Source organism: Fopius arisanus, unplaced genomic scaffold (assembly GCF_000806365.1).
Source record: "Fopius arisanus strain USDA-PBARC FA_bdor unplaced genomic scaffold, ASM80636v1 scaffold00004, whole genome shotgun sequence".
Taxonomy (NCBI): Eukaryota; Metazoa; Arthropoda; class Insecta; order Hymenoptera; family Braconidae; genus Fopius; species Fopius arisanus.
The window spans coordinates 2,469,757-2,486,240 of record NW_011887743.1 but is presented as its reverse complement, the minus strand read 5'-3'; the positions used below and the strand labels follow the sequence as shown (position 1 = coordinate 2,486,240).

The window sequence follows — 16,484 nt, the reverse complement described above, 5'->3', positions numbered from 1 at the left end:
TTGTCAAAGTATCAGGAGCACATGACAACCGAAGAGCTATTCACTGAAATTTTCACTGAAGGTGAAAAATTCGAAATTTTTGTCAAAGTATCAGGGGAACATGACAATCGAGGAGCTATTCAGTTTGTAACCAATGTTTCGATTTATTAGGCAGTTGCAAAAGAAAAAATTGAAATTATTTAAAAAAAAAAAATGAATGACGGCGGGATTGAACCCTGGCCGTCGGCGTGCTAGCCGAGCGCGTTACCGCTAGGATAACGCACTATTGCAATAATAAAATTTCATTAGGAGTATATATTTTGCAAAAGTATCGTTTTAAAAAATTGTTAATTTGTCAATTTCACTGAATATCTTTTCGATTTTCAAATATTCAGTTTTTAAACAATCTTTTGATTGATTAGCCATCTAAAAAAGATAAAAATGGAATTATTTATGAAAAAAAAAATGAATGACGGCGGGATTGAACCCGGGCCGTCGGCGTGGCAGGCAAGTACGTTACCATTGAGACAACGCGCTCATTCTAAAAACAAAATTTTATTAGTGGTATATCTGCAACAAATTGAATATTTTTTTCATTGAAATTCCACAAGATATGGTTTCCCCCTTCCGCACGTTCTACAGTCGGCTCAATTTCAGTTAAACAAATAAAAAACAAAAAGCATTCACACCCCAGCATTGCGTGGGGCGCCCTCCCTCTCTTGGGGTGCAGTACTACGATGCCGCTAGGGTCACTCAAACCCCCAGAACTGAGCCTCCACTTTAGTCAATCCTCTTTGAGAATATCAAAGGAGTAAACATGGAGCCGCAGTATGTGAATTCGCGGCGAAAAATCCTAAACCACGCAGTTTGTAGTATTTTAGTGGAGTGTGGCTATGAAACTTGTGATCGACAAGTGTTAGAAACTCTGACTGAGATGATACAGTCGTGTAAGTTCTTGCAATCTCCACTAATCATTTCGTTGCCAATCTTAACCTGAAAATATCAATTCTTACCTTGCAGTCATCGTCGAGGTGGGAGAATCTGCCAGGAATTACAGTGAATTAGCCGGAAGAACAGAGCCTTTAATTGCCGACGTGATAGTTGCTCTGATAAACATGGGAATCAAACTGGACGGTCTCGAGAGTTACGGCAAGAGGCCCCAAAAAACTGTGCTCCCTCAGCTCCAGCAGCAGACGCAATCCAAACAATTAAATATTCTTCAGGCTGGGGTGAAGCAGCCCCATCCCTCACACATCCCTAATTACCTGCCAGCCTTTCCCGACCCTCACGCCTATATCAGAACTCCTGTAAGTACCTTGTCCATCAGAACCTCACTCTAATAACAAAATTAAAAAAATTATTTCGTACAGTAAATTGAGAGCTACAAGTATGAGATTAAATAATTTTATTTCAATTGATCTCAGACTCATAAACAACCGGTTACTGAATATGAAGCTATCCGGGAAAAAGCTGCGTCTCAAAAGAGAGACATAGAAAGGGCTCTCACCAGGTTCATTGCGAAAACTGGAGATACTCATAGTTTATTTTTCTCTGACGACAACAGTGCGTTTCCTCGTGAGTATAAATTATTTTTTTTACCTCAATTAAATAAATATGGCAAATCTCATGAATTTTTCGTTGCAGTAATTGCTTGCAAGCCACAATTTCCGAGCTACCTGTCAGCCCTTCTCCCCCAGGACCAAATATTCGAGCCTGAACCTGAGTTTAACTTCGAGCCGAGTCCTGTGAAAAAAAGGAAAGAACCCAAACCAGCGGAAGAGAAAAAAGAAGAAGGTAATTGTCAAGGTATCTCAACAATTACATATTTTGTATGGTAGTCCAAACATAAATTCAATAAACATTCGCTCATTAATCCACAGCAGCGTCTACAGAAATTGTAGAGCAAAACGGAGAAGTTTCAACTCAACAAGACGCCATTGATAATCCTTATCTCCGCCCGGGGAAAGTGCCAGATGGAAAGGCCCCGGTTATCAACCTACCTGATTTTAAATCCAACGTGAAAAAAGATATTTTAGTGGACTAATAATTAATCAAAGTACATAACTTTAGAATTTTTTTTTATTAAGAGACACTAAGTGATTTTATTGAGAAGAAAGTAAGTGAAAATCTATTTTATAGCGAAATAATTCAAGAATAAATGTCATCTTCATATTATTAACGTTCAATAGAATATTGATACATTTTATGAGATAATTTGACTGAAATTTTAATTAAGATGTCCACTATCTGGAAATGAGAATTTATTTACAATCCGTGATTGATAAAATCAAATACTCGATATTTTCCTATCATTCCCACTTGGATGTCTCGAAAGATTCAATTCCCTCGGATTTCAATCGGTTCAGTATTGGACGGTAGATGTCCGGTGTGAACGGAAGGATAACGCCCCGTTGTTGAATTTCACCTTCAAAGAATTATAGAAAACATTAATTAACAAACGATTTCAGTGGGAAATCGGTCAAGTAAGGCTGTAAAATTTGATTTGTCTAATTCCTCTTCACGAATTCACAAATACCCATCAATCTCACCATCGAGAATCATTTTTGCAGCAAGTGCAGCCGGATACCCCACAGTCCTGGCCATGGCAGAGTGTCCTCCCCTGGAGTCTCCATAAATCACGAGATTGATTCCCCTCTCCTCCTTTTTGTTATCAGGCCAGAGAATTCCAACGTCATGACGGAGTACAATCAGGTCCCGTTCATTTCTTTCATAATTGAGCTTTTTAGAAAGATAGTGAGTGAGAGTGTCCAGGGGAGTATTAAGTTTCAGAACCGGATCCTCCTTCAGCAGCCCCAGGTCCTCTATAGCTTTGACCCGTACCTCGGAATTCAACCGCTCCTCAAGTTTTCTCTTCAAGTTCTCGTAGAATATGTCGTCGTTCAAAAGTCCCAGGAGATTGCAGATCAAAGTTCTCTGGAGATGAGTAACTCCTTATCTCTTATTAATCCTGATGCCACAATTACCAAACAAAATAAATGAATAAATAAATTATTCTAGTCACCCAAGTGATGTCAGGCCCATTAGGATGTAAACTCGGGTGGGGATTGGGATCAACGAGTCCTAGATATTGAAGGGCTTGCACTGTATCAGTGAATCCTTTGAATCTCAGTGTTCCCCTGAGAATGGTGGAGGCATTTGGGATGCCATAAAGGTCTCTGTACATAGTACTGTCGCGATTTGGGAAACCCTCGAGGGCAAATCCTGGGAGGAAGTCCAGATCTTGAACAGTTGACATCAGGTCACCCCCTCCCGCAATCTCTACGACCTAAACACAAATTCATCCAGTCCCTTCCTCTCCCATTTGAAGTTTTTAAGGTAATAAAGAAGAATGATTTACCTGGCCATTGTGATAATATTTCGCCGGTGACAGAGTATTTAGTAGAACTCCTCGAGGTGACCAGCTAAATTTATACCTCAGAGGATTATCAGAACACTCTGGGGCTGGAAGGCCTCCACACCACGAGATAAAGGATTCTATTTTTCCACCAGCTTGTTTCACGTCGTCAAAGCACTCGAGGGCCAGCAGGTGGTCGATCCCAGGATCCAGACCCACTTCATTGAGTATTGTTACTCCAGCGCCTTCAGCTCTACATATTAAAAATAAGTTGGGGGAAGAAGTTCATCAGATGAGGATATTCAAGGGGATGAAAGGGACAGGTGAGAAAACATTTAATACAACTTGTCAAGATATTTTATAAAATTCCTGAGGGATATCACTAAGTTGTCAAATTGTTATTTTATCTTCTTGTTGTTTACAGCTAGAATAACTCACTCTTCATGCAGAGCCCTGATCTCATCGTTCAGATAACTGGCAGTGACTAAATGCGTCCGACACTCAATGCATGTCTTGGCGATAACATGATGCAGACCATATGGCAGGAGAGACACAGCGACATCGGCAGAACTGACGATTTCTCGCAGGGTGTCCGGGCGTTCAGTGACATTCAGGAAGACGGATTCAACTCCAGGATACTTGTTAGCAAGACTGTCTGCCTCGTCCTTTAGGTGAGAGCACACAACTATTTTTATATTCCCGTCTCGGTGGAGGTACTCCACTAGGGGGGCCGATACGTAGCCCGCCCCAAAGACGACGACCTGCATTAATTTCCAATGAAAAATCAATTAATTCCTCCAAATTTATCGATCCCTTGAACGCCACAAAAAATCGAAAAAACAACTCGAGATTATTATTAATTTGGAAATAACACAAAGAATCTATTGATTTTAATTATAATTTGTGATATTTACCGAACTCACCGTCTGGGCCTCGGGCTGTCCGTCATCAGCTTTATGTCTAGATTTATTGTTCATCTGCCTGAGCTCTTGAATGTACTCAAAATTCGGTGTTAGACGCCCATTGGAGGCAATGATGGCCCCATGGACAGCTGGAGTGAAATTGTGCTCCTCCAGGGGTTTCTTAGCCTCCGATCGGATAATGTCGAGAGTATAGGGGTACAACAAGTCGCCGAAGAAGTCTGTGGCTTCTTTCGGGAGCTGAGTGGGCATATTATCTATTGAACAAACAAGTACGCCGGGACCTTTGAACGATTTTGTATCTTTGTTTCTGTCTGCGTCGTAGAGACAGAACGGTGTGTCGATTGTAGTGCACTCGTTCATAAACCTGGCCATAAAAAACAATTTTCTCATGTAGGAAATTGGGGCGTTATCGAGATAATTTGACAACTCACTCGATACTGCCACCCGGATCTGCTGAGATATCGCAAATCGCTAGCATTCTGTGGGGCAAAGCAGGGGCTCCAACGCTGATGGGTAGCCATGGGGTATGAGCTGGTCTGAGCAGATATTTAGCGTCGGGAATAGTCAGGAGCTTAGGGGAATCCACTGCCCAGTAGATACCGTTGATGATAACAGAGGCATAAGGCGCGATTTTTTTGCTGAAGGTCGAAATATATCTCTCTGGGTGTTTATCGTATTCCTCAGAGTCAAAACCCCCACCTTCTTTTCGCTCCAGGTGATGCCGTCGTCTCACCTCACAACTATAAATCTTATTCGTGTCTGCAATACCAATGTTCCAAATGAATTACCCGTACGAGAAAAGATAGGCTGATTGCGAATGCATTATCAATGATCACATTGTTCCTTAACAATGAAATGATTCAGCTACATCAAGCATTCGTAATCTCTGGTTGATTCTATTATTTTTGTAATCCCTTTCCGGACGGATATAAAAACGTGTTTATTTACTTGCGCAATTTCTTTTGAGATAAACAGTCATATCACGGGTTTAGCATTGAGGTCATCACAAGTTATCGCACTTGGAGCCAATAATTATACGAAGGTACATGTGTTAAAAACATTTATAATAAGTCCGTTTAGCTTCTGGCTGATTTCTGAGGGATATCTCGTATCACAAGTTAAATCATCGTTACTCATTTTTTTCTTCGTTTCTCGTTGAGGGATAATTATTGAACTTACCCCCGTGCTCCGCGACTTTTCGAAGGCTCTCGGGGGTGACGTATTCATGAGGCAGCTCCTGAAATACTTCCTGACCACCTTGACTAACGTTTCCACTTCCTGTGAAGACGAATGTCAATGGCCCGATTGACTTCGGCATTGCGCCCAGGGCGATCTCGTATCCGGCATCGCGAATCGCTTGACGAGCCATTGCAGAATCCCGATAGTTATGCGCTGGTCCAATATGCTAAAGATTTCAATGAAATACTCGTTGATATCATTTTCATTTCTCATTATGCGTGAAATTCTAATAAAACTGGCTCTCACCATAAAGGGAGTGTGATGCCCCAGGGCTAGAAGCCGCAATCCCATCCCATGAAGGATGTTAACCATTCCAGCGACCCCCGCGTACTTTCCGAAAGCAACGACCCTCTGGCCAGCGTTATCAGTGAGCTTCTCGTAATCAAGCAGTCGAATGTTCTTCTCCAGCATGGCATCCAGCAGAGGCATATTGCTCTCCTGTGCCTTTATGGTGTGGGAGAAGCAACAATAGGTTTTGTTCGGGATCAATTGATCGATGGGGATCTGTTTGACCCCGAAGATGACTGAGGCCTCGCTGATGTCCTCCTGGAGGAAAGCCCCGGCCTTCAAATATGCCTGGGCTGGATAAGCCCGACGATTGCTTGGCTGAACAATTACTTTTACACCTGCTCGAATCAGTCGTCTGACATTCGAAGGGGCCAGAGGGGCTCGACGCTCCCATACTGACTGATCTTCACGACGAATCGCGATAACTTTCCCTCGGAGGCTCTGCAAATTATTGCAATAATTATTGCAAGCCTTTGGGAATTTATTAATCATCTGACATAAACTTACACTACTACATCTAAAAAGAATTCCAGTATTAAGAGCTCCTGTCGAGCGATTTAATCCTGGAACACACATGGAGCGCAAAATTCTCATGAGCATCTTGGAAAAGTTTTAATGACACTGCAATAATACCAATTGCAACTCCGCGTTTATCATCGACCCACTCTCGAGTATCTTCACATTCCCGGAGGAGACTAATGCAGAACAACTCAGTGCAAACGTTTGGAATCAACTAAATTGAGTTGTGCTGATTATTTTCCACACTTCCTCGAATGTGTTTGACCTTTCCTTTATCTCGAATCTTCTCCCTCTTGTTGAAGGCCCTTATCTCTTCTGGAACTATAGGGTGAAGATATCTCAATCAGGCGTTATCTCCATTTTTAGCAAAAATATTGAGAATTTGGGGGTGTTATTGGGTAGAACATTCAATTATTTATTGATTTATTTATCTTTATTGTTCCCTGAGGATTGAATATATTATTAATACTTCAACATTAATTCCATTAGGGTTTATACAGTTTTTTCATTGTGAATAAATTAATATTTTAACAGACATCATTTAAATTAGGGAGAATTGATAATTTAATGTGGCTGAGGCTTGATCGATAAATACATCTTCTTCTTAACGATCTGCTGAGTTGGTTTTATTTTCTTGAGTATCAACGTCATTACATTGACCAAATCGTCAGACTTCAGGCCTGTTTTCTTTGACTTGAATTTCTGTAGCAATTCCGTTGTTGTCATCGGTTTACGCGTCAGATAACGACGCACTGCATCCTCTGTTATCCCGGACTCGCTAAAACAATGAAAGATGATTTGTTATCAAGGCAGTTTGGAAAATGATAAGACAATTCTCATCAATAAATTTCAATTAATGAACATTTCCTCGTTTATATTTACCTGAGTCCAGGGATGTAGGAAGACGAGGGAGCAGAATTGAAATTATCTAATTTGAGTTTTTTGGACTGTGAGATGTCAGGAGAGGACGTCGTCTTCCTCTTGAGATTATCATTAGTGGAAGGGCCGGGAACGGGTGTAGCGGATCTTGAGCTCTGAGCACTATTAACTTTATTATCCTTCTTGTCCTTTTGGTGCGCATCGGAATCTGTGTCGGAGTCACTGGAGAAATCGCTGGACGAGTCCTTTCCATTTTTCTTGGCTGTGTCCTTTTTCTTGGCGCTCTGTTTTTTCTTCTTTTTCTTATCCTTATCCTTTCGCTTATCGCCATCCTTGCCCTTGTCTTTTTCATCCTTATCCTTGTTCTCGTCGTTTTCCGAGTCATCCTCTTTTTCAGTCTTGTCTTTCTGTTCGTCCTCGTCCTCCTCGTCTGACGCCAGTAATTTTCGCAGTGCGTCCTCCTCAGCCACTGATTTTATCTTGTTACTTTCGGCTTCTGCTTCGGAATCCGTTGAGTCTGATATGTAATCGCACTCTCGCCCTTCCTCGTCTCCGTCATCGCTCTCCTCCAGAGCTTCATCGTCCGATGTATTTTTCTTTTTCTTTTTTTGAGGGGCCTTTCCCTTTTTTTTCTTCTTGCTTCCATCAGCCTCATCATCGGAGGCTTTTTTCTCCTTCTCCTCATCGCTTTCGGAATCGTCGTCATCACTGTCCATCCACTCATCCATCTCCGAGATTTTCAGATCCTTATCCTTTTTTGAACTCCTGGCTTTTTTCCCACCCTCAACAAGCTCGGCATCCTCTTCATTTCCATCCTCATCATTCCTCAGACGTTTGCGGACCATTATTGCATGGTAATTCATAGTTTTGTTCCGACGACTGAATTCCGCCTCAGCCTCCTCAGCACTGAGGGCTTTGTACCTCTGAATTGGCTGAAAATTATACCATTCTTGCAGGGGAAATGCCTCAATGGCACCATCAGAGGCATGAGTGAACACATAATAGGCAGCATTGGCACTCACTCCACCCTCTCTGATGCCCTTGAATTTCTTGCCTGTTCTTCCTCCAACTTTCAATATCCAGGGCTGATTCTCAGGCTTGTATTTCTTGCTTGTTATTCCAAATTTCTTCCTTCTTGCCTCCTCTCTGGCATCCCTACCAAACTCCGATCCAGCCCCGAATTTCGGTATATCCTCGTCGATGCCTTTGAACTCTTTCATATTGTTCTCCCGCTCCATTTTAACCTGAGACCACTCCGAGAAATTCACACGGAGATTTGCATTGAAACGCATTACATTATGCTTTTTCTTAGAGGTCCTGCAGCAAAAAAAGCATTCAGTAATGATGCCTCAAAAATTCTTTGGAACCGACTAGTAGATAAAAAAAACCGGAGAACTTACTTCGGGACACGAATGCTGTACTCCTGAATGGGCTGCGCCCCTGTCACCTGAAAAATAACGAAACAATGCATTCTGAAGAATAAAAAAAATACATCCCATCATTGCCAAAAATTCTGGCAAGAATTTATAATCGTTAGCAAAGTAATTCATAAATCAGTAAAGGATCTAACCTTGCTTCCTGCGGCATTCATTTCCCACTAATATCGTGCACAATAAACCTGTATTTTCTTCGTAAATCCTGATTTTCAAATTCTTTGTAAATCCTGATTTGATGAATACATTTTTTTACTATTTACGTCAGTTTTGAATAGGAGTTATTGCAAACGGCGTGTTGAAGCAGAGATTATAGGGGAGGTTAGCAGCACTCAAAGAGGACTGACTAAAGTAGAGGCTAGTACTGCACTCCAAATGCTTTTCACTCCATCGACTGGTCCCTCTGACAACGGGACTGCTACTGGGGCAGACACCCCCATTGCGTGTGGCGCCCTCCATCCCTTGGGGTGCAGTACTACGATGCCGCTGGGGTCACTCAAACCCCTAGAACTGAGCCTCTTCTTTAGTCAATTCTGTTTGGTGGAAAGACTTCACCAGCGGAAAATAAGTGGAGAACATTGAAGCACCCAGGGACCCAGGACCCACAGGTGATTCACTTGGCTTTAAAAATTCACTTCTTCTCTCCTAATTAATATTGAGGGACGGAACCAACTGTATTCGATGGAGAATTAAATTACGCACTGAGTTATCAAGAGGGAGGGCAATAAAATGAATAAATTGAGATCAGCAATTTTGGTAACTCTGAGAGGTTATCATGCTAGAGGCCGGCCTCGAGGTGAAAGATTCAGAAAGAAACAATCGGTGATGAGTGAGAAGCAACTTTATCCTGATGTTGATAATTATGAAGAGCCTGACGAGGATAATTTTGATGATGTGGAGCAGAACGAAAGTGATTTTACGGGGGCTGATCGAACTTACAAAGAATATATGAGGTGAGTGCAATAGGATTATCCTCTTCAAACAATTATCACGTCTCCATTGAATTTTTAATTTAATTTTCCCAGTGAAAAATATCACGAAAAAGAGAAACTCAAAGTCCGGATAATCGCGCGGAAATATTTCAAATCAGACGACCCCAATTTCATAACTTGGTCCGAGAAGATGCAGATTAAATCACTGCATGAGAAAGATCCAGTAGAGTGGTCCCCAGAGAGGCTGAGTGAATCCTTTCCAGCACTTCCAGATACCATTCGCAGAATTCTACGAGCCAAGTGGCTTCCAAGAAATGTAAATATTGTCCTCAAGTACGACCAGAAGGTAATCGATAATTGGAGTCGATTTAGATCCGGAAATATCGCCGTCAGCCCCAAACTCGAGGCTCATCTGAAGAACTTTAAAGGTCGCAAGATTGAGGCTAGTGATTTGGAAACCATTGCTGAGCAATTCGTAAAAACGACGCCAGTTTTCCCAGAGCCCGATGCCACTTTGTTCAGCTCAATAGTTCGAGACACCATTGAGGCTCCTAAGGTTCCAGAGGGAATTTACCGAATTTCTGATGGGAAACCACAGCAAACCTGTTATGAAAACTCGAATCATGACACAAAAAAAAGGATGACTTTCGATAGGTTCATGGATAAAACTCTTGCTAGACTTGCCAGTGTTGATAATTTGAGTCAGGAAGAACAATCACTTGTTGATGAATATAAAAAGAGAAAGGATGAAAATGTCTTGGCAGATTGTGACATCTCAAATTCTAAATCTCAAGTTCGAAACTTTGAAAAATCGAAGCGATTAATTCCGTTTAACGATAAAGAGGGTAGAATTATAGAAAATCGAGATAATAAAGAGCAAGTAGACGGAGACATTGAAAGTTCATCTATAGATGAAAGTAAAAAAATTAAAGTAAGAGGGACGAATTTTTCAGAGTCTCAACTGGAAGAGAAGAATGAGGGGATGGCAGTGGGCGAGGTGAAGTCACAGGAAAAAATGATTCATGTGCATGTACCACAACTGAATGTAGAAAATGATAGTTTAGCCACTGGAATTGTCGAATGGAAGAAAAAGGAAGTGAGTGGAACCGAGAATTACCCCAGGTTTATAAAAATACCGAAGAACAAGGCACACAAGAAAATTACATTTAGGGTTGAGGATCGCTATTACGACTGTGACGGTGAATTGTTGTACAGAGTTCCCGGACTGAAGTCCATGTAGTAATTATTTTTAGGATAATGTATACAGAATTTCGGGAGGAATTTGCCTCTTTGGAATACACCATTAAAATAAATTTTAAAAGATTGTCATCGTTTCCATTTAATTAATTTCTTCGAAAGACTATAATCTGTTCAATTAAAAAACGAAAAAGTTTATGATGTATTCAAATTCACCGCCAAAATATTAATTCACTACTTCCACGTTAGAGGGTGGAACTGAGAAATTCCCGCGACCAAAACAGCACAGTACATCGAAAAATGGCGGATTGAGATAAACTGCGGCGTTTATTTTCCCGCGGTTACTCATTAATGACGTGATCAACAGCAATAACTCGTTAAAATCGTCAAGTGAGTGTTTTCCAAGTTTTTAATATCGATTTCCCTTTAAAAACCCTTTAACCCCTCGAACATTACCTCCTACAATCGCCTTCCATCCCTCAAATTCAACCACCGAAGTAATCCACAATTTCCACAAAATCAATTTGTTTATTTTCCAGAGTGACTTTTATTGATGCTTTGAGAACCTCAATAACGACCAAACATGATGCATCGACGTGGGGGCAAGAGAATCCGCATGGATGATCCTGTGCCACCCGAGTACCAAGAACCAATGACACCGATGACGCCAATGACTGATAACATGGAGACAGGGGATAATTATGGGGGCTATTCCTCCTATCAGGCACCACAGACGCCAATTCATACCCCAATTCCGGACCATCTGTCAGAGACCTACAGTTCGCCAAGTACATCTCACCACCAGTACCAGGACCAGCAGCCGCTTTCTAACGAGCCCCAGTTCGAGCAACCGATGACCCCAGCCACTCCAAACATGAGAATCACCCGCAATACTCGCGCCAGGATGCGAGGAGGTGCAGTTGTTCAACCAAAATACCGAGAAGTGGACACGGACTACATTCCCTCACAGCCGCCTTCGAAGCCTCGTGGAGGTGGAGGTCGAGGTAGAGCTAAAAAATTCATTAACCCCGCGAGCTCCGAGGACGAGCAGAGTCTCTACTTTGTGATAAAAAATAACCGGTCGTCCCTGACGCACATTGTGGATGAGTGGATCGAGAAATACAAGACAAACCGAGACAATGCCCTTTTGCTTTTGATGCAGTTCTTCATAAATGCCAGTGGCTGCAAGGGAAAAATTACCTCAGAGATGCAGACATCGATGGAGCATGTGGCGATAATTCGTCGAATGACTGAAGAGTTCGATGAGGAGTCCGGGGAATACCCTCTCATCATGACTGGCCAGCCCTGGAAAAAGTTCCGCTCGAATTTTTGTGAATTCGTACAGATTCTCGTGCGCCAGTGCCAATACTCGATTATTTACGATCAATTCCTCATGGACAATGTGATCTCGTTGTTGACGGGTCTTTCAGACTCTCAAGTCCGAGCGTTTCGGCATACAGCGACTCTGGCAGCCATGAAGTTGATGACAGCGCTTGTCGACGTGGCCCTGACGGTCTCAGTCAACCTAGACAACACTCAACGTCAGTACGAGTCTGAGAGGCAGAAGGCCAGGGAAAAACGAGCAGCTGATAGGCTGGAGTCTCTCATGGCAAAGCGAAAGGAACTTGAGGAAAACATGGATGAGATCAAAAACATGTTGACTTATATGTTCAAGTCGGTGTTTGTTCACAGGTATAGGGACACTTTACCTGAAATCAGAGCCATCTGCATGGCTGAGATTGGTGTCTGGATGAAGAAGTTTCATCAAAATTTTTTGGATGATTCATACCTGAAATACATCGGTTGGACACTTCATGATAAAGTTGGTGAGGTCAGGCTCAAGTGTCTCCAGGCACTGCAGCCCCTCTACGCCTCTGAGGAACTTAAAGCTAAGCTCGAGCTTTTTACGAGCAAATTCAAGGACAGAATTGTCGCTATGACACTGGATAAGGAGTATGATGTGGCGGTGCAGGCTGTCAAGCTCGTGATATCAATTTTAAAGCATCATCGAGAGATTTTAACTGATAAAGACTGTGAGCATGTTTATGAACTTGTTTACTCGTCCCACAGGGCTGTGGCACAGGCAGCTGGAGAATTCTTGAATGAGAGGCTCTTTACTCCTGATGAAGAGGCTGTTGCTGGGGTGAAGACGAAACGAGGCAAGAAGAGGCTTCCCAATACACCACTTATCAGGGATCTTGTCCTGTTTTTTATTGAATCTGAGCTGCATGAGCACGGAGCTTATCTCGTGGACTCACTTATCGAAACAAATCAGATGATGAAGGACTGGGAGTGCATGACAGATCTACTCTTGGAGGAGGCTGGTCCTGAGGAGGAGGCCCTTGACAATCAAAAGGAAACGTCGTTGATCGAATTGATGGTGTGCTGCATCAAACAAGCAGCCACTGGAGAGGCACCTGTTGGCAGGGGACCGACGAGAAAGCTTCTGTCTGCCAAGGAGCAGAAGCAGGTGTCTGATGATAAGCAAAGGCTCACCGAACACTTCATCGTCACACTGCCTCTTCTTCTTGACAAGTATCGAGCTGATCCAGAGAAATTAGCTAATTTACTGGCAATTCCTCAATATTTCGAGCTTGATATTTATGTCAAGTCTAGGCAGGAGAGGAACCTTGAAGCTCTACTTGAGAAGATCAAGGGAATCGTCGAGAAGATGCATGACACTGACGTCCTGGAGACTGCTGCCAGAACACTCGAGTACATGTGTGTGGAGACTCACGCCAAATTTTCACAGTGCGATACTGCCAGGAGAACCCTCATCGATTCAATTGTCAATAAATATAAGGAAGCTATTGATGATTATCGAAATTTAATCGATGGGGCTGAGACGCCTGATGAGGACGAGATATTCAATGTCGTTCAGTCGTTGAAGAAAGTAGCCATCTTCTACAGTTGTCATGATATGAATGGCTGGGAAATCTGGGAATCCTTATATAAAAACATCGAAGATGCCAAGGACCCTCAGAGGAGCTTTCCTGAGGAAGCTACCAAATACTGTATCAGTGGGTGCTTCTTTTCAATTCTGTGGGGACAAAATCATCTTCTAGAGGCTAATGACCTGGGGCCCAGGGGGGAGGACGAGGCGAGGGAACTCTATAAGTGTTTACATACGTTCATGGATGCCATGAGGTATTTCGTAGCTGGTGAAGGGAACAGAATGGCTGTACCTCTCCGAGAGGAAGCCTACAACACCATCTGCGATCTTCTAGTGATGTTCTGCAACCAACTCAACAGTAATTCAAATCCACTCCTCCATAAATTGGTCTACGAACCCGACCAGGATATGCAAGACATGTTAAACAAGTTTATCCAGGATTACGTGTTCTTTGACGAAGACGAAGAAGATCACGACGAGCACTCGAAGATCGAAGAACTTCACAAGAGGAGAAACTTCCTGGCTAGCTACTGCAAACTTATCGTTTACAATATGATCCCAACAAAATCAGCTGCCGATGTTTTCAAGCATTACGTCAGATACTACAATGATTATGGGGATATCATCAAAACGACTCTGGGAAAAGCCAGGGATATCAATAAGGTAAATTGTGCCCTCACCATGCAACTCAGTCTGAATAAACTCTACAATGACGTGGTCCTGGAGAAGGGGAACAACAGGACTATCGATGATATTACTCCAATTAAGGAATTGGCCAAGAGATTTGCTTTGTCCTTTGGGCTCGACGCTGTGAAGAACAGGGAGGCTATCACTGCTCTCCACAGGGCAGGAATTTTATTTGCAATCACTCCACCCGATGGCGAGGAACTCGATCCCACTGGACCTCCACCCAATCTTCCCTACCTCGAGATTCTCCTAGAATTCACAAATAAATTGTTGAGGCAGGATAAAAAAGTTGTTCTCACCTTTTTGGATCTCAAACTTCCTGCCGGAATGCCCTCCTCGAGGGGAGAGGATTGGCAGCCTCTACTGATGTACAGGAATAGTTTGCTGCATGGGGAAACTGATCAAGTCCCTGTCACCAGTAAGAGGGCCTACACTAGGCGCAAAAAGGATCAATTAATTGAAGAGGAAGAGGCTGAGGAAGCCGATGAGGGTTCTGATCATGAGTTCATGGGGTAAGTTTTCTGATTTTGTAGCTCAGTATTAATGATTATTGCAACGTAGAATTGAGTATTTTATTCCCGCTTTTTGCTTGTTTTTTTTTTTTTTTTTTAAGGAAAGTAATCATTGTATTTTCATGTGGTTTTTCAGTATCAACTAACTGCTTTGCCATTTGTGTCTACGCCACGTCATCCTCGCTCGTTTTCTACGCTTATGCTTCATTCATTTTTTCTTTACATTTTTTTTTTGTAATTACCATTTTTATTTGATTTACTTTAGCCACTCAGAAAATCAAGATAAATAAACGTGACTTCTGAGAGTTAAATGTCTCTTCGCTATTATATTGAATTATCTTGATTTACCGAGTTCCATTCACTATTTTAACATCTCTCATTCATCACGTTATTCACCAATAAAAATCGATGGCTCAGTGCAAGAGGGTTTCATTGTTGTTAAGTCCTCAGAAAAATGTTTCATCCTAATAATAAAAAAGAAGAAGATATGATGAAAGGTCTTAAAAATTAGAACAATAATTTTGCAGGAATCGATGAACTTCCTCCTGCACCAGTCTGTCGATATCAGATTCACTTGAAATGAGCGAAACAAATAATGAACGAATGAATATGAGAAAAATGTGTCAGTGGAGCATTAGGGATGCTATGAGGGCTCGAAAGCAATGGCAGGCCCTTTTTTAATTATTTTATTTTAGTGCATAAAAATATCAGATGCTAAATTGTAATAAAAAAATGATTTTTTTTTATATATTGATGATGGATAATGAGACTAAAAGATATACTCAATGTAAATTGGTGTTTTAATAATACAGAAAATTTCTCTACCAGTGGAAATTATTTTTTTTTAAGCTAATTGGAAAATTCCTTTTCCCTATTGCTCCTGAACCCAACATTTTATTGTAAATTAATATTTTTGGAAGGCATAAAATTCACACTGTAAAGATAAATATTTGTTTCTAGTAAGCAGAAGAAGAAGAGAACGACAAAAAAAACAACGTGAGTACTGAAGAATTATTACAGTTTACTCCACTCCTAATTTTTGAATAAAGAATAAAAAAATCTTAGAAATATCCTGTGATTTTTTTTAGCCCGCCTGGGACAAAACCCCCAGGCCGTCCCAGGATATCAAATTTTTTCGACAATAGTGATCTTCAGGGTATGCCCCAGTCTCTCCAGTCTCCTGGACACATGGCTGATGACTCACAGAGTCCACCACAAGATATTGACAATCGATTCAAAGCAATGCAGATTCAAGGAAGAGTGTATGTAAATTTCCTCAAGTAAAAAGAGATCGCTCATTTTATTCAATTTAAATATTATTTGGAAAAAAATATTCAAATTTTTTCTTTAGACGTCGAAATCACGATCAATCAGAGCCCCGAGAACTCAGGAGAACACAGAGAAATTCCGGAAGATACGTTGAAGGACAATACATGGTAAAAGATATATCTCATCACTCTAAAAAATTCTTTAATTTGTTTTCAGCGAAGTTATTTCATTCCATTTTCCAGGAGTCTGATTCGGAATGAAAAGCCCGGAGGATGGTAAAAATAGCGGAGAATAAAAAAACATTTCAGAAGATCTTTCGCATTCTGTCATTACGAAGAAATTTCGTACTTTCATATTTCTCCATAAAAACAGAAAGAAA

General features: G+C 41.6%; 5 protein-coding genes across 11 annotated transcripts; 3 read left to right on the top strand and 2 right to left on the bottom strand.

The window, feature by feature from the left end:
- Positions 1-728: 728 nt before the first annotated feature.
- Positions 729-2,158, top strand: LOC105273191 (transcription initiation factor TFIID subunit 8-like). 4 transcript variants are annotated; one of them, XM_011315483.1, is made up of 5 exons: positions 729-926; positions 1,000-1,286; positions 1,404-1,554; positions 1,624-1,773; positions 1,863-2,158. In XM_011315483.1, exons 1-5 carry the CDS (start codon positions 797-799, stop codon positions 2,021-2,023), a joined length of 879 nt encoding a protein of 292 aa, XP_011313785.1. In that variant the 5' UTR covers positions 729-796; the 3' UTR covers positions 2,024-2,158. The 4 variants fall into 4 exon arrangements, with proteins under 4 accessions (XP_011313785.1, XP_011313784.1, XP_011313783.1 ...); XM_011315482.1 differs by having other exon boundaries at positions 1,860-2,158; XM_011315481.1 differs by having other exon boundaries at positions 1,624-1,785.
- On the bottom strand, positions 2,135-6,503 carry LKRSDH (lysine ketoglutarate reductase/saccharopine dehydrogenase). 2 transcript variants are annotated; one of them, XM_011315484.1, is made up of 10 exons: positions 6,292-6,503; positions 5,743-6,225; positions 5,437-5,662; positions 4,689-5,016; positions 4,249-4,621; positions 3,773-4,095; positions 3,338-3,587; positions 3,002-3,265; positions 2,529-2,913; positions 2,135-2,404 (listed from the first exon to the last, which is right to left on the bottom strand). In XM_011315484.1, the coding sequence occupies exons 1-10, from the start codon at positions 6,382-6,384 to the stop codon at positions 2,289-2,291; spliced, it is 2,841 nt and encodes a 946-aa protein (XP_011313786.1). In that variant the 5' UTR covers positions 6,385-6,503; the 3' UTR covers positions 2,135-2,288. The 2 variants fall into 2 exon arrangements, with proteins under 2 accessions (XP_011313786.1, XP_011313787.1); XM_011315485.1 differs by having other exon boundaries at positions 4,258-4,621.
- Positions 6,504-6,843: 340 nt separating this feature from the next.
- On the bottom strand, positions 6,844-9,020 carry TfIIFalpha (transcription factor IIFalpha). The gene is made up of 4 exons (XM_011315479.1): positions 8,753-9,020; positions 8,583-8,629; positions 7,186-8,499; positions 6,844-7,081 (listed from the first exon to the last, which is right to left on the bottom strand). The coding sequence occupies exons 1-4, from the start codon at positions 8,771-8,773 to the stop codon at positions 6,868-6,870; spliced, it is 1,596 nt and encodes a 531-aa protein (XP_011313781.1). The 5' UTR covers positions 8,774-9,020; the 3' UTR covers positions 6,844-6,867.
- A 158-nt stretch (positions 9,021-9,178) lies between these two features.
- LOC105273189 (uncharacterized) lies at positions 9,179-10,843 on the top strand. The gene is made up of 2 exons (XM_011315478.1): positions 9,179-9,568; positions 9,641-10,843. The coding sequence occupies exons 1-2, from the start codon at positions 9,345-9,347 to the stop codon at positions 10,785-10,787; spliced, it is 1,371 nt and encodes a 456-aa protein (XP_011313780.1). The 5' UTR covers positions 9,179-9,344; the 3' UTR covers positions 10,788-10,843.
- A 190-nt stretch (positions 10,844-11,033) lies between these two features.
- On the top strand, positions 11,034-16,474 carry SA (stromal antigen). Of its 3 annotated transcripts, XM_011315475.1 has the most exons (6): positions 11,034-11,134; positions 11,284-14,836; positions 15,797-15,832; positions 15,925-16,098; positions 16,188-16,272; positions 16,348-16,474. In XM_011315475.1, exons 2-6 carry the CDS (start codon positions 11,328-11,330, stop codon positions 16,363-16,365), a joined length of 3,822 nt encoding a protein of 1,273 aa, XP_011313777.1. In that variant the 5' UTR covers positions 11,034-11,134; positions 11,284-11,327; the 3' UTR covers positions 16,366-16,474. The 3 variants fall into 3 exon arrangements, with proteins under 3 accessions (XP_011313777.1, XP_011313778.1, XP_011313779.1); XM_011315476.1 differs by lacking the exons at positions 15,797-15,832; positions 15,925-16,098; positions 16,188-16,272; positions 16,348-16,474 and adding an exon at positions 15,364-15,663; XM_011315477.1 differs by lacking the exons at positions 15,797-15,832; positions 15,925-16,098; positions 16,188-16,272; positions 16,348-16,474 and adding an exon at positions 14,973-15,663.
- The last annotated feature ends 10 nt before the right edge of the window (positions 16,475-16,484 follow it).